General features: G+C 52.5%; 1 protein-coding gene across 2 annotated transcripts in view; it reads left to right on the plus strand.

The window, feature by feature from the left end:
* The window catches only part of MRC2 (mannose receptor C type 2), a 75,098-nt gene that overhangs the window by 41,033 nt on the left and 15,180 nt on the right, over positions 1 to 18,885 (plus strand). For both annotated transcript variants that reach the window (XM_049861612.1, XM_049861613.1), the window contains exons 2-14: positions 4,134 to 4,535; positions 5,372 to 5,545; positions 5,796 to 5,960; positions 6,177 to 6,290; positions 6,828 to 6,971; positions 10,467 to 10,655; positions 10,776 to 10,930; positions 12,965 to 13,072; positions 14,892 to 15,007; positions 15,492 to 15,640; positions 16,516 to 16,733; positions 17,474 to 17,616; positions 18,768 to 18,870. In XM_049861612.1, coding sequence (XP_049717569.1) covers positions 4,134 to 4,535; positions 5,372 to 5,545; positions 5,796 to 5,960; positions 6,177 to 6,290; positions 6,828 to 6,971; positions 10,467 to 10,655; positions 10,776 to 10,930; positions 12,965 to 13,072; positions 14,892 to 15,007; positions 15,492 to 15,640; positions 16,516 to 16,733; positions 17,474 to 17,616; positions 18,768 to 18,870 — 2,180 coding nt within the window. The remainder of the gene's footprint in view (positions 1 to 4,133; positions 4,536 to 5,371; positions 5,546 to 5,795; positions 5,961 to 6,176; positions 6,291 to 6,827; positions 6,972 to 10,466; positions 10,656 to 10,775; positions 10,931 to 12,964; positions 13,073 to 14,891; positions 15,008 to 15,491; positions 15,641 to 16,515; positions 16,734 to 17,473; positions 17,617 to 18,767; positions 18,871 to 18,885) is intronic.

The following is an 18,885-nucleotide window of genomic DNA, read 5'->3' on the forward strand; positions in this document are numbered from 1 at the left end:
AGAATCAAATATGAAATCTTTAAAAGAAATTTGGGGAAGTCTGGGTCAAATTCCAGAGAGTGGTTGGAAAGGAAGGAGCAGGCTGAGGGGAGGGGGCCCAAAGACAGGTGGGGAAGCAGGATTAGCTGTGGCAATTGCCCTGATGGTCCTTCAGGAAGCTCATCTATGTCTTGCCCAGAAAGGATCCCCATCCCAGCGCTGCCAGAGGGTAGAGGGACCAGCGTTCTTACCCCACCCATTCTCCCACCAGTAGTGTTTTGACCACTTAGTGAAAGAAGCTGTGGGCACCGTGTTTTAGAAAATTTAACTTGGCAGCTGGGACAAGGAGCAGAAAGATGGGCTGGTTGGTTGTGATTGTCATATATTCATGAGATTCATTCATTTGTTCATTTAGTACTGATGAAGCACTACTGTGTGTCAGGCAGAGTTATAGCTACCGGGGATATAGTGGTGGACAAAACAGAAATTCCTCAAGGAGCTTATGAACTAGAGAAGAGACATGGAAAATAAACAAGAACATGTCAAATAACAGCTTCTGGTTTCAGAAATGGCAGAGTAGCTTAAATCAAACTAACTCTCTGGCCAAGAATGCTTAGAGACTCAGGATAAAATACAAAATACAGTGGTTTGAAGGCACTGGAGATCAATCAAAAGCAGGCAGATGCTCCAGGGACTACTACCTTCTTTGCCATGAGATCAGAAGAGATGAATGGTGCCTTGGCTACCATTACTGAATGTTTTGATTGAGGACCGAATAGTTGGATCTTGATCAAAAGGAGGAAAAAATGTGGAACAGAACTTCAAATTCTTATTGGAAACCACTCTTACTGTATACATTGAGACTAGAGGAACCCCTGAAGCTACTACCTGGAAACAACATTTAAGCCTTGAGCCGAAACTATCCCCTGAAGTCATCTTTAAACAACTAGCTCGTTTAATAAAGAATGTTTACCTTGAGCAGTTTGCTCTGTTAAGGAATTATCTATATGAGATTAAATGGAAAACAGTAACTCTAAAACACAGGCGAGAACTTTAAGGGACAGAGAGTCTTAACAGTGGTGAAACAATATGGGCAGAGATAGGGAGAATGGTGACATATGTGAAGTATGTAACCATTGTCAGTGAACCATACATGGAAATATTATTGAATGGGAATATGTTTGGTTGTGTATATTTTCACCAAAAAGGAGGAAAAAAAGGCAATTGCTGGGGAGGAAACAGTTCTTGAAAGACGGAAAGCAAACTAGGTGAGCACCGTATTTACCCGGCTTTTTTCCCAGAGAACACTGCCCACTTTGAGAAGCTCAAACAGAAAGTGACAGTTCTACTGGTCTGAAGAAACAGAAGTCAGAGTTTGAGGCTACCAGAAGGGTTAGAAATTGAGAGAGAAAATTCCAGAAGGGAAAGAGCCAACGAGATATCCTCTTACAAATTCTCCTCCAGTCCTTGGTGACTTCATGTGTGCAGAGTAAGAATCTAAGAAACCCAGCAAGAAACCGCAGTTGAGAGGAGAGATTTCAGTTGCTCCCTGGTGCTGAGGAAACAAAGTTTGAAATTCAAGTTCCACTAAGTTAGAGGGGCTTGGTAATTGCTTCCAGTCTTCCTCTGAAACCCTAGAAGAGCCTCACCTTATGACTAAATCCAAGGCTAAGGACCACACCCTAGGACTAGGGGCAAAACTAAAACAACCTCAACCTAACAGAACCTAAAACGAATCCTCCCACAGGATCAAGATGATCCTCCAGTAATTTGGCTGTCTGTTAGAACAAAAGTTGACATTCTGTATAGGAAGATTTAAAAAAAAAAAAAAAAAAATCCAAATTCCCTGTAACATATCATCCACAATGTCTAGTATACAATAATAATAATAATAACCCAGGCTCCATATAACATCATCCACAATGTTCAGTATACAATAAAAATTACTAGTCATGCAAGCTGCAGAAAAAAGCAACCTATAATCAAGAGGAAAAATAGTCCATAGACACAGACTCAGAGATGATCCAGATGTTGAAAAAAATATCAGATAATAAGTGCTGTGAAGAGAATAAAAATAAAGTGATTTGATAGAGAGTAACTGTGTGGTTATTTCAGGCTAGGAGGTTAGGTAGGGACTCCCTAAAGCGATGACATTTATTTTGAAACATGAAATGCCAGGCAGAGGAAACAGTACAAAGACCCTGAGGCAGGAAAGAGCCAAGTTTGTTCAAAGAAGAGCAAAGATGTGGCTTGAGCAAGGGGAAGTAGTACAAGATCAGGTAGGCAGGACCAGATCATATAAAACCTTGAATCCTATAGTAAGGAGTTTGAATTTTATTCAAAGTTTGATAATGAATCTTTGAAGGATTTTAAGCAGGATAGAGACTTATCTGTATGTGCTTTCACTATGATTGAAGCTGACTGTCATCGCAAACATTTAAGAACGAATTGCATTTCATTTTTTAAACCACCTACATGTATCTTTTTTTCTACTGAGTTGTTGGTATTTTCTCTACAATTTATTATTTCTTGGGGGTAGAAGTTCTTTTTATATGATGAAATTACCTGTTTCTAATAAGTTGCTTATATTTGTCATTTGAATTTTTACTTTGTTTATGGCATTTTTTTGTCATGAAAAAATGTTAATTCCAGTATCATTGAATTCATCACTTTTTTTTGTGACCTTCAACACTCCAATATTATTAAAAAGCAAAATTGCCAATAATTTTTTTCTAGAAATGATTTACATCTTTAAAAGCTTATTCCAAGTGCCCATGGAGAATGGGCTATAGAGAGATGGTGAGGGCAGCACGCTGGAACAGAAAGAGCTTGGGTTTTGGACTCAGGAGAGTGGGGTCAAGTTTCAGCTGTATCCCTTACCAGCCTTATGACTCTATGACTCTGCTCAAACTGCTCCACTACCCTGAGTCAATTTCTTTACCTTTAACATTTACAGCACTCTTCTTATGTGCAGACCCTGTTCCAAACATTTAATCTTTATAGCAGTCTTATGATGAGGGAACTGAGATAGAGAGATGTTAAGCAACTTGTTACACATTAAGTGGCACAGCTGAGATTTAAACTCTAGCAATCTGATTCATGCTTTTAAGGCTTGAAAGTTATCCTGAGGAACCTGTGGCTAATGGATATAGAAGTCCTTTGGAATATGCTGGATGCGTATATGGACTTAAGTGGCAGCCGGGAAACAAAAGGGAGATGGTGAAACGTGGGGGTTAAAAGCACAGACTTTGAAAGGAGTTAGAGAAACCTGGGTTTGCTTACTGGCTGTGTAATCACCAGCAGGTCACTCCATGTCTCTAAGTCTCAGTTTATCTCTTATATTTTTTAATAGCTTGGCTGAGATATAGTTCACATATCATAAAAGTCACCCATATAAAGTATACAGCTGAGTGATTTTGAGCATATTCAGTGTGCGATCATCGTGACACTCTAATTTTAGAACATTCCATCACCCCTAAAAGTCACCCCAGGCCTTTAGCAATCACACCCCATTCCTGCCACCCTACCCCAGCTTGCCAAAGAGCTAAGATGATCATCCAAAAAAATGAGTGAAATGGTTATGGGGGGCATGAATGGGTGGATATGGGGGGGGCAGTGAATGGTTTGAGAAGATCCTAGAGGGAGAAAGGGATGGAGCTTGGGAAGCTGAGAGGCAAGAGGGGAGAGTGAGACACAGTGACTCAAGCCGAGAAGAACAGTGGCGGAAGAACCCAGAAATTGGGATTGAGGTCGAGATGCATGTGATGTAAGCCCCTCCACTGCTCCTTATTTAAAGTATATAGTACTTTATATATAAAAGTATATAGTACTCAGCTTGTCAAATGGAATTTGACAAGTATATACTACTCAGAAAAGTATATAGTACTCAGCTTGTCAAATGGAGTTGGGTTTGCTTTTGGAGGTGGGACACAGGGCTGAGTCTTGCCTCTGGGTGGGCATGAGGCTAGAATAGAGGCTGGCCATGCAGGCTTCACCTTATTGGGGTGCAGGGGAATAGTAATGCCTCCGACGCCACCCCAAATGTCAGTGGCAAGAACTGAGCAATCTAACACTAGAGAAGGCAGCACCAGCTGTCAGAGGCCAGCCAGAGAGCCCCTGTGATGGTCTCACGTCCGTCCTGCCTTCCCTTCCAGAACCCAACGTCTTCCTCATCTTCAGCCATGGACTGCAGGGCTGCCTGGAGGCCCAGGGTGGGCAGGTCAGAGTGACCGCAGCCTGCAATGCCAGTCTCCCTGCCCAGCGCTGGAAGTGGGTCTCCCGAAATCGGCTCTTCAACCTGGGTGCCATGCAGTGCCTAGGCACAGGCTGGCCAGGCACCAATACTACAGCCTCCCTGGGCATGTACGAGTGCGACCGGGAGGCACTGAACCTTCGCTGGCACTGTAGCACATTGGGTGACCAACTGTCCCTGCTCCTGGGGGGCCGCGCCAGCAATGCCACCAAGGCTGGCACCCCTGAGCGTGGTGACCAGACCCGCAGCGGCCAGTGGCACATCTATGGCAGCGACGAAGATCTGTGTGCTCGGCCCTACTATGGTGAGGGGCTGCTTGTGGGGGAGGGGTGGTGCCACCAGGGGCCAGGGGTGGAGGGAACTGGAGCCACAAAAGGACAGGCTCTGGGGAAATGGGGCCTTTACAGCCCGCCTCCACAGACCCTTTGAAATCACATCTTTAATTTGAATAGAAAGCATTGTGAAATAATTAAGAAAATTAACTTAAAATCACTTATTTTTCAAAACTGCAAAATTAATACATGTTTGTAAAGACTTCAAACAGTACAAAAGTGTAAAAAGCAAAATTAAATGAAAATTCCCTTCCTCCAGGACTACTCCCCAGGGGAGACCCCAGGGTAAACCCCCCAGGTGTCCTTATCCCCATTTTGCAGGTGGTGAATGGGGGCCAGAGTCACCCGTTGAGAGGTCTCTTGTGGTGGGCAGCCTTCATCCTGGGGGTCCTTTCCCTGGAAGCCATCCTGAGTTACAAGACGGAACTTTGAGGGGAGGGATACTCTGGGTATGGAGAGGGAGTCCCTGGGCTCGGGGGCTGAGCGAGAATTCCATCTGGCTCAGCCCTTCTGTGGGTGACTTGGAGACTCCCTCACCCAGCTGGACTTCAGACATAAGGTGCCACCAGGCACTGGGGGAGCCCCTTCCCAGCCCTATGGGATGAGCAGGGGGCCTCTCCTGGGCTCCTGGTCTGACCTGAGGGCCGAGGGAGCCTTACACCCACTGTCTGCCGTTGCCTCCTTCTATTCTTTCCTGACCACTGCCCGACCCCTGTTCCCTAGGTTATAGGGATTTTTCCCTGAGGGGCGTGAGGGTGGGCAGGCTCTGGCATCCAGATGCCAAGGGCCTGGCTTCCCTCCCCTGCAGAGGTCTACACCATCCAAGGAAACTCCCATGGGAAGCCATGTACCATCCCCTTCAAGTATGACAACCAGTGGTTCCACGGCTGTACCAGCACAGGTCGTGAGGACGGCCACCTGTGGTGTGCTACCACCCAGGACTATGGCAAGGAGGAGCGCTGGGGCTTCTGCCCCATCAAGAGTGAGAGCAGGGCGGGTGGGCAGGGCCAGAGGGCTCATGGAGGGAGGCTTGTGCTGAGGGGACTCTGGGGCCAGGAACTGGGGAGGGAGTCAATATGGGCGGGAGAACTTTTGAGACTAGGATGTGAACCGGCCCCTCCTCCTGCCATGGAGCAGCCAGTTCGGGGTCTCTGTACTCCCTGAGGGACCCCGGAGTGGGCCCTGAAGTGGAGAGCTGGGGAAGGATCCATGTCCAGCTGTCTTGGTGGCAGGTAATGACTGTGAGACCTTCTGGGACAAGGACCAGCTGACTGACAGCTGCTACCAGTTTAATTTCCAGTCCACGCTGTCATGGAGGGAAGCCTGGGCCAGCTGTGAGCAGCAGGGGGCTGACCTGCTTAGCATCACGGAGATCCACGAGCAGACCTACATCAACGGTGAGGGGGCGAGCAGTCCCCCTGAGCCCGCAGGCTGATTGGCTGGGGTCTGATTCATCCTGGGGGCAGGGCGGGGCAGCTGGCGACTGAGACCTCTGTCCCCACCTCTGGAGGACCCTGAGCCCCTTCTGCTTATAGGGGTGCTGATGGTAGGGGCAGGGCAGGGTGGGGGGGCTGAGGGAGGGCTGCCCCTTCTCATTGCCCCTTTGCTTTCAGGGCTCCTCACGGGCTATAGCTCCACACTCTGGATTGGCCTCAATGACCTGGACACCAGTGGTGGCTGGCAGTGGTCGGACAACTCGCCCCTCAAGTACCTCAACTGGGAGAGTGGTGAGGCGCGGGGGTCGGGGCTCAGGGCACCTGGGGACTCAGAAAACACCTCCACGGGGAGCAGTGATTGTGTGTTTGTGTGTGTTGGGGGGGCTCAGATGTCTGACCCCTCCTGACCTGGGCCCAGCTAGCCTGTGCAGTACCTTTGTGTGAATTAGGAACTGAATCCTGTCTTCTAGGCAGACACAGCTCTGCCCCAGGGTATAGGGCTTGGTGGCTGCACTAGATTTCGGCCCCCACAGCCCCATAGCAGGCATCTTTGTGTAGTGAGCACCAATGTACCAGCAGCCTGGCCAGGGAGGCAGGGGTAGGGCTGGTACTGGCCCGGTTGCTGGGTGGAGAGTTCAGGAGGATGGTGCAGGTTAGACAATGGTGGAGGGCCCTGTGGTGCCCAGCAAGGGAGGGCCAGAGCAGCGAGCTCTCTGGCTGGCTCAGGCCACCGAGGGAAGGAGGCAGGCGGGGGTTCTGGGAAAGGCTCAAGGGGACAAGGGGTGAGCTTTTCTCTCCTGAGGTGCTAGTGCCTTGCCCTCCCCACAGATCAGCCAGACAATCCCAGTGATGAGAACTGTGGGGTGATTCGTACCGAGTCCGCTGGTGGCTGGCAGAACCGTGACTGCAGCATTGCATTGCCCTATGTGTGCAAGAAGAAACCCAACGCCACTGTGGAGCCTACCCCTCCAGGTGAGCCCACCCTCCAGGTGAGCCTGCCCCTGCAGGAGAATCCACCCCTCCAGGACAGCCTGTCCCTCCAGGTGAGCCCACACCCCCAGGTGACCCTACCCTCCAGGTGAGTCCACCCCTCCAGGTGAGTCTGCTCCTCAAGGCAAGCCCATACCCCCAGGTAAACCCACCCCCCCCTTGAGCCCACCCTCCAGGAGAGTCTGCCCCTTCAGGTGAGCCCACCCCTCCAGATGAGCCCACACCCCCAGGTGAGCCCAACCCCCAGGTAAGCCCTCCCCTCCAGGTGAGCCCATACCCCCAGGTGAGCCCATTTCCCAGGTGAGTCCTCCCCTGCAGGCGAGCCCACCCCCAGGTGAGCCTACCCATCCAGGATGGTCAAATGGGAGTGGGGCTCACCAGGGCCATAGCCACTGCTGGCCCTGCCTCTTCTCTCGCTACCTCCACAGCACAGGGTGACTGATCCTTTGTTATTTAACTGTTCAGCTAAAGTCTGAACAAGGTGGAATGTGCTATTCATTCATCCCAAGAACATTTGCTGAGAGCTGTGTTAAAGGTTGGCAGTCCTCACCTACCCTTGCCGAGGTGTGTCTGCTGGAGGTAACAGACATCTCAACATGCAATGAGAATATGCTGAGTTTGGTGCTATTCTAGAAATGCATAGAATAAGTGATAGATGGGCCTAGAGAAGAAATTAAGCTTCTGAGAGATTTCAGGAAGATTTTAATGGAAATCTGAGCTTTTCAAGTTAAGTTCAAAAGGCATAAAAAGGCAGGAGGAGGGCATTCCATGTAGAAGGAACTGGGTGTCCAAAGATGCAGGGACATTGGAACACACAGCAGCTTTAGGGGACAGAGAATAGTTCGGTTTGGCTGGATTATAGCGTTTTACTGCTTAGAGCGTGGCCGCCAACCAGCAGCATAGCACCCCGTGGGAGCCTGTTGGAAATGCAGAACCTCAGGCCCACCCCAGACTGACTGACTCAGAACCTGCATTAAACAAGATCCTCAGGTGATTCATGTACACCTACAGTCTGAGATGCGCAGGCTTAGAGAGGAAGGTGAACAGATGCGTTTAGAAAGGCAGGTTGCGGCCAGTCCATGAAGAGTCCTGGCTGTTTGGAAAATTTGGGTGGTGCCAGGTAGCCGTGGGGAGCCTTAGCAGGCTTTTAAGCCAGGGAGTGTCTTGCTCACATTAGTGATTCATAGAAATCGCTCTGGGGCAGGGGCGGATTAACCAGTAAACACAGTACGCATGGGTTTAATTGTTTACTTACTAATCTGTAGTGCACAATTTCACATGGGTTTCACCACATCTTTGAGCAAGGAGCTCAAAGATGAGCAGTCTCTGAGGTGTGGAGGCCTCACCTGCAAAAGGACAAACGCAGCCCCCTGCAGGGCTGTAAGCAAGGCTGGAGACCTGGCCTCGCTGAGAGAGACCTCTGAGTAGGTGGGGGGCGTTAATCCATAGATTGGAGGCTACTGCAGTAGTCTGGGTGGCTATGGGGATGGTGAAGAGGGGCGTTTTACACGGGAAATACTGCAAAGCCGGAAAAAAAAATCCACAAACCTACAGCAAGTAAAGAACATAGAGCAAAACTAATGCTGCTGACCATTGAAGCCTTGCCAAAGGTTAATTCAGGGCTGCCAGCTGCTTCCGCAATGCCCTAGGGGGTCAGGAGCAAAGGCTTAAAATATCGTCACCCCACATCGGCAGCACCTCACCTCTAGCAGGAGGGGGCCTGGGGCTGGCACCAATCCCAAATCTTTCCAGAAGCTGCTTTCTGAAGGAGGGAGGGCCTTGCCTAGCCTGCCCTGTGGCCCCCAGCGGGACTGGCCCCTCGCCAAGTCCCCTGTTCCCTGGATCTGCCCAGTGCAGCCCCTGTGGGGAGCCTTCCTCCGGGTGCCCCCAGGCCTGCAGATACCTCTTTACGCCTGTGGCCCGTGATTTCCTCCCTCACCCCAGCACACATCTTTCTGCATGAGGCACGGTCTCCAGGCGGGTGTTTGGGCGGCTTCTCCCTTCCAGATCTCACCACTCAAGTCCTGTCATTCAAAAGGCGAGTGCCTTCGTGCACGGAAGCACCCGCATTTCCTGAGCTCAGGTCCTCCAAGCGCCCAAAGCGGCCCTCTGGGGTCAGAACACCCACGCATCTCGCGGTTCTGTCTGCGGGCAGCCTTGAGTCTTAGCTCATTGGCTAACTAGAGATGATTGACAGCTCATGAGCCTAGGAGTGAGCCCACTCAGGCTGTCAGCCCCACCTGCTTTGCGAGGTCTCCAGGAAACGGTCTGGGTGATACCTGGAAAGATCCCAGAATGGAGCAGATCCCAGAATCCCAGTCTGGTGCGCTGCTTCGAGTGGGCACACGCTCTGCCGCCCGGCCAGCAGAGTCCTGCCCAAGCCTTACACTGTGGGTGGCTTGGTGAAGACCTGTCTTCTCTTGCCAAGGCCCAAGTAAGGGCCTTGCCCTCAGACCCCTTTTTCCTAGAGCTCTGGCTACAAGGTGAACATGAAATACATGGAAATGGGAGCAAGGAAGGGCCAGGCCATTAGTTTCTCAGCCATGGGGTGCAAGGTCTGGGAGGGAGCAAGAGGAGAAATCCTAGGTGGTGGAGGGATGACATCACTCCCGGCCATTCAGCAGTGACTCCCTCATCCCCACCCCTGTGCTCAATATGGGCCTAACTGGGCCCCATTAGTAGCTCAAGGGCCTTGCTCCCCATTCCCTTCAGCCTGGGCTGCACAGAGCTGCAATTAATAAGTTATTTGGAATCGACTTGACGGCACTGGGTTTGAGATAATAGTGGTTCCGTCTATTGAGCTACGTGGACGTGAGCCAAGCTTGAATCTTGCAGCAGGAAACCTGTTGATAGAGAAGAAACTGAGGCTCACGAGACTCTAGGGAAAGGGGTCTGAGAGCAGCTGAGGCAGACAACCCCTCACTTGGGCCTTGACAAGAGAAAACAGGCCTTCACCAAGCCCCGACAATGTCAGGCTCAGGAGTGGCCTGCCCTGACTCCTGACCCATTTCATTCTGAATTCTGGCGGCCTGAGTCAGAGAGTCCGTCCTGTCTCAGGTAGACTCTCCCACCACCTCCTGGGCCTCCAGCAGCCTTGTTGTTGGTTGCCATTGAGTTGATTCCAACTCAAGCAGCCACATGTAATGGAGTGGAACTGCCCCGTAGGGTTTTCTTGGCTGTGATCTTTAGGGAAGCACATCTCCAGCTCTTTGTCTCAGGGAGCCAGTGGGTGGGTTTGAACCATCAACTTTTCGGTTAGCAGCCTAGCACTTAACCATTGCAGCACCAGGGCTACTTCCAGCAACCCTGGAGGGGTTTATTTTTTCAGTGTCTCCAAGGCTTGCCCTGGTGAGGAAGGCTGATCTGGGATAGGTTCGGAAGGAGGTGAATTCGGGTCCTGCTCTGTGTTGACACCAGTGGGTGGGTGCCCGGCTGGGCAGCTAGGTTCCTGAGTAGCGGCCTCGCCGGTCTCTGCAGACGTGTGGGCCAACGTGAAGGTGGAGTGCGAGCCGAGCTGGCAGCCCTTCCAGGGCCACTGCTACCGCCTGCAGGCCGAGAAGCGCAGCTGGCAGGAGTCCAAGAAGGCGTGTCTGCGCGGTGGTGGTGACCTGCTCAGCATTCACAGCATGGCCGAGCTGGAGTTCATCACCAAGCAGATCAAACAGGGTGAGGGGCTGCCCGTGCACATGCCTGGGTGGAGGGCAGAAGGCCAGCGGCTGCCCCTCCCTGTCCTGCTGTTGAGGGAAGCTGACCCCTGATGTCCCTTCTCCCCTGATGCACCCCTAGAGGTGGAGGAACTATGGATCGGCCTTAATGATTTGAAACTGCAGATGAATTTTGAGTGGTCTGACGGAAGCCTGGTGAGCTTCACCCACTGGCACCCCTTTGAGCCCAACAACTTCCGAGATAGCCTGGAGGACTGTGTCACCATCTGGGGGCCGGTGAGACTCCCCTTTCCCTCGCACAGGGCCCCAAAGGACGCCCCCACCCTTCTGGTGCCTGCCTGGCTGCAGAACGTGTCTTAGTGTGGGCAGCCCATACCCCCTCCTCCCCCAGCCTCTGAACATCCCAGATTAGCGTCTGTCTTTGGCCACCCCGCCATTATTCTCTCAGCAGTCCCCCTCCCCTCCACAGGGAGAGACTGCCTGGGGTTGAGTCCTATCTTCACCCGTAACTAGCTGGGTCACCTTAGGCAAGTTACTTAACCTCTCCAACTCATAGCAACCCTAAGGACAGAGTAGAGCTGCCCCATAGGGTTTCCAAGGCTGTAATCTTTATGGAAGCAGACTACCACATTGTTTTCCGGACAAGCAGGCCATGGGTTCGAACTACTGACCTTTTGGTTAGCAGCCAAGCGCTTAACCACTGCAGCACCAGGGCTCCTGTTGGGAGGATTAAAGGAGTTAATTCTTATAAAGCCTGAGGATCCTGCCTGGCACGTTCTTGGTCTCTTGCCAGCTGTGTCTCCCTACCAGCAGGTGGCATCAGAACACACATTATTAGTGGATATGCCCCCAAAGCCGGACTGCTCTGCCAACACCTGCCCCCAGACCCCTACCCAGCTCAGGGATCTGTCTTTTTAAGAAATCATGGGGTCATGACTATTTGCCACAATTTTGGCTCAAATGCAGTGTGGGTAGATGAAGGAACCAACACAGAGTTTCCAGCAGAGATTAAAACCAAAACCAAAAATCAAACCCATTGCCATCGAGTTGATTCTGACTCATAGCGACCCTATAGGACAGAGTAGAACTGCCCCAGCAGAGACTAGAGACCATTTAAAAAGTGGGATGAAGCCATAGGGACAGATCCCTGTCCCAGGGACAGATAAGACATTTGGCGTCAGATACTGCAAACGTCACCAGGGCCTGTAGCAACCGAGCCATCTGGCTTAGGGGATTGTTTTAGTTTCTTAATGCCGCTATTACAGAAATACCATAAGTGGGTGGCTTTAATTAACAGAAATTTATTTTTCTCACAGTTTCGGGGTTAGAAGTCCAAATTCAGGGCGCTGGCTCCAGGGGAAGGCTCTCTGGCCAGTCTGGAGGAAAGTTCTCTCTTCTCAGTGTTTCTTGGAGATATCCACCTTTCCCCCATTCCTGCTTCCTTCTGCGCCTAAGCGGCTCCTTTTATATCTCCAAAGTGCTTGGCTTAAGACGCCCTACGCTGATATAGCCACGTTAACATAACAAAGAAAACTCTGTTCCCAGATGGGACCATATCCACATGTATAGGGTTTAGGATTTACAACACATCATTTTGGGGAACACAATTTCAGTCCATAACAGGGATGCTGTTAAAAAATTAACAATTATTTATTGAGTGCCTACTACATGCCAGGCATTCTCTTTGGTGCTGGGGGTACAAACACCTCTGCCCTAGGGTGGAGCTTAAAGGCAGGCAAACTGCTAGTGGGGAGGCTGTGGACGCTGAGGAAGACTAAGGTAGATTAGGGGCGGAGGACTAAACTCTTCAGCTTTATCGGTTGAGGTTTGGCTCTGGGTACGAAGGGCTCTGCCCACCCTGGGTATATAGGTACTAGCTGGACACTTTCCAAACTGGACGTCTCGTCTGTCAGTCCTGCCATGGCTTCCACTAACACCTTTAGCTAGTTTGTCCTTGATGTTTATAAAGTGGGCTGTAAATAATTTGAAAGAACCCCCCCCACCACCATTTAGAGGGTATTTGTCAGTTTCAGGGCATTTGCACATCTGTTACTTCATTTGTGCTGCTATCAGCCCTGTGGAGTTTAAAACCCAAAACCAAATCCATTGCTGTCGAGTAGATTCCGACTCATAGCCACCCTACAGGACAGAGTAGAACTGCCTGACTGTATGCTTTTTACCTTCTGGGACACAGATTCAGAATCATACAGCAAGTCAGAAGCAAGGCCAGGCCTAGAGACCAGGTTTGCTGAGGGTTTGGGAAATGTGGGGCTGGGGGCCCTGAGACTCTCCCCCACCCTGTGTCCCTAGGAGGGTCGCTGGAATGACAGTCCCTGTAACCAGTCCTTGCCATCCATCTGCAAGAAGGCAGGTCAGTTGAGCCAGGGCACTGCCGACGAGGATCATGGCTGCCGGAAGGTGAGGGTGTTTCCAGAGCTGCCCTGCAGCCTTGCAGGCATCCTCCTGTCCTCATGCTCTGTTCCTGAGGGAGAGATGGGGGGTGGGAGGGTGGGGGGCTGTTGGGAGGAAGCAGAACTCCTCACCCCCAACCCCAAGTAGGTGGGGGCGAGTGTTCCCGAGTCCTGCACAGTCATCCTCAACTGGGGCTGCTGGCTGGAGCCCACATCCTCCACGCACCCCATCTGCCATCACATCTGTCTTTGCTGGCACACGCCATGCTTGTCAGTTCTTCTGGGAGAAAGAGGGTTATTCTGAGTGGGAGTGTGTCTTCCCCTGCTTGTGCTTCTAGCCCCGTGGGCTTTCTGAAGATGCTTAGGGAGCTAGGAAGGGAATTCAGGAATGAATGAGTGGATAAACGGCAGGATGCTGAGTGTATGAGTGAGCATGAGTGAGGGAGCCATCTTTCCTCCGCCAGTTCTCCTGGGCTCCCACCTCCCAGGCTGCTCACCAAGCAAGGGTGTGTGCCGTGTGGATGTGTATGGGGGGGCGGGGGGGGGATTGCTCATAAAGGACACTTTGTGGTGTTTTGGTCCCTGACGGCTCCATCTGCCGGGCCGGCAGCCATGCACCTCCTTCTGGTCCCTTGCTGCCAGCCTGGCTCCTCAGTCTGTTTTCCTTTGCATTAAGCCTCCTTACCACACCACACACCACCCCTCCAATACCCTAAACCCTCCCAGGGGAAGGAGCAAGAAATGCCAATAGACGTGACCTCCAGTGGGGGAAGAGGAAGAGAGCAGGCAGGAGCCCCGCTGAGGAGTCTGGGGGGTCAGCATGGTTGCATGGTTGGGGACAAGCCCAGGGGCTGTGTCCTCAGGGTGTGGTGGGGCAGGAGTTATTAACTACCCCATGCCAGGAGAGCCAGGGAGCTCAGCACAGCTCCTGCTGAGCATATGGCTGCACCCCTCAGCACGCACACCCCTGCTTCCCTTCTGCCCTGGCTTCTGCCCAGGGGGCTGTGTCTCCCTTTCTCCCCCAACCTCTAGCCTACTCCTGGCCTGCCAGGCCCATTCCCAAGACCTCCTGAGATGAAGCCTCTGGTGTCGCTTAGGAGGAGCAGTGTGGGTTCAAGTTCAGGCTCCACCTATACCATCTCTGTGACTGTGGACAGGTCACTTGATTTCTCTGAGCCTTAGTTCCTCATCTATAAAGCGGGGCTCTTGGTGTTTGGGAGCAGAGAGCTGCTCAGGGTGGCCCTTGGGAAGAGAGCTCTGTGGATTTAAACCCTGCTGCGCTACATAGGTGAGCCAGCCCTCGGGAGCCCACTCTGCCTGTGGGGGCCTCTGCTCTGCAGCCTTGCTGCTTCTCCCTGAGGGCTCCCTCTGGGCCAGGCACCTCCTCTGCTCACTCTAACTTTCCAGGGCCGTGATGATTACGCAGCCCCCTACATCCTGGCAAATTGCCCCAGCTTTTTGGCTCTGGTTCCCTAGCCAGCTGGCAATCTCCCCACTGTGTCTCTTGGTTTAAATGCCCAAGAGAGGAATCCAATGAGTTGCTCATCTTTCTGAGCCGGGTCACCAGCCCCGTCACTGGCTGCCTCCCGGTCAGCCAACCTTCGGCCATGCTTCCTCCCATGGGCTGATGAGTGGTGGGCAGTGGAAGGAGGGGTTGTGGGGAGTGACCAAGTACAGCCATAGGAACTGCTATCCCCCTGTCCTGTGTCCAAGCCTGTGGTACATTCAGTGATGTCACTGATTGCCCCCCTTACCCCAGGATTTGTAGGTGAGGGAAGAGAAGCCCTCTCCCAGACGCCCCTCTTCTGCCCACTCTCTTGAGCCAGGGTTGGACATGGCACAGCCCATCCTGCTACTGGCTGGGAGAGGACCAAGTGACTTACAGTGAGGCCCGGCGCCTGTGCACGGACCATGGCTCCCAGCTGGTCACCATCACCAACAGGTACAGGCAGGGGCTGGAGTCCTGGCCAGCTATGACCACATCCTGGCCTAATGCCCCTCCACCAAATGGGTAACATCCTACCATCATGCTCAGAGGGATCTGAAATCCTTTGAGCTTCAACTGACCCCAGGGCCTTTTTTTAATATTGTCACGAGGGTGGCTCTCATTCATTAAGCAACCCCAGTGTGGGGCAGGGCCTGGGCAGGAGCAGGTGTAGGTGTAGGCTGGATGCCCAAGAAAGACAGGTGTTAGCCATGTCTGGTTTTCTCTTAACAAGGTAAGGAGGTATGGTTGGTATAAGGGGGTGCTGAGCTGCTCTGTGAATCAGCTGCAGGCTCCCCAGGGGTCCCTGTTCCCCCAAGCAAGTTACTGACCAGGCATAGCACTCAAGCTCCCAGGGTGGGGTGTCTGGCATACAGAGCACACAACTGGCCCAGGGAGTGGTGGGAGCGAGACCCTGCCTTGACCAGCCCCTCGCCCACAGGTTTGAACAGGCCTTCATCAGTAGCCTCATCTACAACTGGGATGGTGAATACTTCTGGACAGCCCTGCAGGACCTCAACAGCACCGGCTCCTTCCGCTGGCTCAGCGGGGATGAGGTCATGTACACCCACTGGAACCGGGACCAGCCTGGTAAGCCTCCCCCACAGCACTTGGTCAACCCCCACTAACTTTCCTTGGTTGATGCTGGGAGGCTGGGGGTAGACCTGCCACGCCAGGACCGGGACCCAAGGCTTTACAGTGAATTGATCATTTGTGTGGGGTAGTGGTTGTGCCCACAGGTGCTGGAGCTAAACTGTCTGGGTTCAGATCCTGACTCTGCTGCTTAATAGCTGTGCATCCTTTGAGCCTCAGTCTCTTCATCTGTCAAATGGGGAGATGGGTACCTTCCTCAAAGGATTGATGTGAGCCTCAAATGGGTTCATATAGGTAAAGCGCTTAGAACAGTGAGCACTATACAAGTGCTAGGAACCCTAGTGGTGCAACAGTTAAGTGCTCTGCTGCTGACTGAAAGGTCTATTTGAAACTGGGTAGTGGCTCCACGGGAGAAAGACATGGCAACCTACTTCAGTAAAGATTACAGCCAAGAAAACCCTATGGGGCCGCTCTACTTTGTCACATAGGGCTGCTATGAATTGAAAATCATATGGAAGGTACCTAACAATGACAATAGAAGTGCTTGCTATTGTTATTATTACTATCTCACATTCATTATCTTTCTTAACCCTTTCAATAACTCTGTGGGGTAGATGAATCAGGCTTAGAGAGGTTAAGCAACTTGCCTAAGAGCTCACAGTGAGTAAATATAGGCTAGGACTCGAACCTTGTCCTTCTGCCTCCATTTCCCTTGCTTCTGCCCGGGCCCGGACCCCACAAAATGTGTCCTTGCAGAGATGGCCAAGCTGGTTCCCAGTACCAGGGCCTTAGTGGTGCTCCGCAGGGCTATGAGGGAGGACCAGACCATGAGTCCCCCCACAGCGTATGGGTTTCCCTTCTCCCTCCTTCAGGGTACAGCCGTGGGGGCTGTGTGGCCCTGGCCACAGGCAGCGCCATGGGGCTGTGGGAGGTGAAGAACTGCACTGCGTTCCGGGCTCGCTACATCTGCCGGCAGAGCCTGGGCACACCAGTGACGCCGGAGCTGCCTGGGCCAGACCCCACACCCAGCCTCAGTGGCACCTGTCCCCAGGGCTGGGCCTCAGACCCCAAACTCCGGCACTGCTATAAGGTAGGGCAGCCTGTTGGCGTGGGGGGAAGGGGGAGGCATGCTTAGAGAGGCAGCCCACCTGGAGGGTTCCTGGGGGAGCCAGCCATGATCCAGACAGGTGAGCCCCGGAGACACCTTTCCCCAGACAGAGTGAATTTCTGGTGAAACTCTTCCCATGGGAATTGAGCTGGATGAGGTAGATGCTGAGGCCTGGCACACGGTAGGTGCTCAGTAAACATTTGAGGAATTGAAGGAACCAGAGAGATCTGCTTTAGAGGTTCTGAAATGTTAGGGCCAGGCTGGCTATCCTTCAGAATTGCCTGGGGGAGGTTGGTGACGGTATAATTTAGACCACGACCATGAAGATTTGGATTCTGAAGGTCAGGGTAGGGCCTGGTAATCTGAATTTTTAAACTCTGCACAGCTAGCTTTGGGAGCCATCAATGTAGTCCAAGATCCTTTATTACATGGAGGACCTGAACCCAGGGAGGGAAAGGGACTTGTCCACAGCAAGTAATGGCTATGCTGGGATCAGAGCCCAGGTGTTCTTATGTTTAGGGGACAGGGCAAGGGGCTGTTCTCTAGGAGCTGCCGTGCCAGCTCCTCTTCCCCTGGGGCTCATTCTCTGATGGGCACGATTGTCCTTAGGTAACCTGAGCCCCTGTCCTGTGAAGCCTCACTGTAATGGGGGGAGCAGCAGGCATCCCCTGGGGAGCTGGGCCAGTGGGGGTGGTTGGGACAATTGGACTCTGCTCCTGCAGGTGTTCAGCTCAGACCGGCTGCAGGACAAGAGGAGCTGGGCCCAGGCCCAGGGGGCCTGCCAGGAGCTGGGGGCCCAGCTGCTCAGCCTGGCCAGCTATGAGGAGGAGCACTTTGTGGCCAACATGCTCAACAAAATCTTCGGGTACTGGGCCTGGAACATTGTGGGGGGCACAGGTGCCTGGGTACCTGTGTGTGTGCAGTCACAAGTGAGCCTGTGTGTACAGGTGTGGGAGCAGGCACGGCCAGCAGACTGTTGGTTTGCAGGGGATAAGGATGGGGGGCAGAATGAAGGTGACCCCCGTGAGGCCTGCCTGTGGGCTTGGAATGACCCGTGGATCTGTTCCTAGGACTAAGCCGTCCCATCCTCCCTCAAATAGCCATAGTTTCCCTGGAGTCTTGGGAGGACACACTGGTCTTTGGAGACCCTATGTTGCTCATCAGCAACACCCCTCTCCAGACGTACAAGCTTTTACATAAATAACCCCCTCCCTAGCCCTCCTTCCGCATTGCAAAATCTCCCACAGTCTGATCCAAGTTGAGTGTTTTTCCCCCACCCTAGATCTTTTTTTTTTTCTAGATCATCCCATAATAACCCGCACTCAATAAACAGCATTTCTCCAGGGACAAGGGGAGCAAGGCCACACGTGTTTGCTAATGGGGGTCCCTCTGGAATCCCTCTCTGTCCTGTGGGGTCAGAGCGTCCTACAACACATAGCACCTACATTCCCTCAGCACTGGGGAAACCTACAGGGACCCAGGCTTCCTGAGATCTTAATTCCAGGGATATCTCCTCCCAGCAAAGGAGCCCTGCTGGCACCGTGATTGAGGGCTGGTGGGTTTGGACCCACCGGTTACAATCAGCAATCCTCTTTGATGGAGGATAGGTTATTTGCCCAAGGTCACAGAGCTGGTCTGTGAATGAGCCAGGACCTGAATCCAGATTTATCTGACTCCAGAGCCTGGGTCAGTGCTGCATCCCCATCAACTTCCCAAATTGCCGAAAGTAGAAGCCTGCAGGATCTTGCTGGGCAGGGCATCCTTTACCCAAAGGGAAACCAAAGGACCGGGGAGCCAGGCTCCCAGTCCAGCGCTCCCCAGTTCTCTCTGGGTGTCTCCCTTTTAAAATGGGCCCAACAGTGTATTGCTCGGTGAGTGTGAAGCCCAGATGGAGAGGCCCGGGTCCTGGAGGCTGCCCAAGTCACAGCTGGGAGGGGCAGGAGGCGGGTTTGGCTTCCTGCTTCTCATTTTCATCCCTTCTTTCCGTTCCCATGCACTTCTACTCCCGCGCTGAAGTGAATCAGAGCCGGAGATCCACGAGCAGCACTGGTTCTGGATGGGGCTGAACCGTCGCGACCCCGGAGGCGGACAGAGCTGGCGGTGGAGCGATGGGCTGGGAGTAAGCAGACCCGGA

The sequence above is a fragment of the Elephas maximus genome, chromosome 19 (assembly GCF_024166365.1).
Source record: "Elephas maximus indicus isolate mEleMax1 chromosome 19, mEleMax1 primary haplotype, whole genome shotgun sequence".
In the NCBI taxonomy this organism is placed as follows: Eukaryota; Metazoa; Chordata; class Mammalia; order Proboscidea; family Elephantidae; genus Elephas; species Elephas maximus.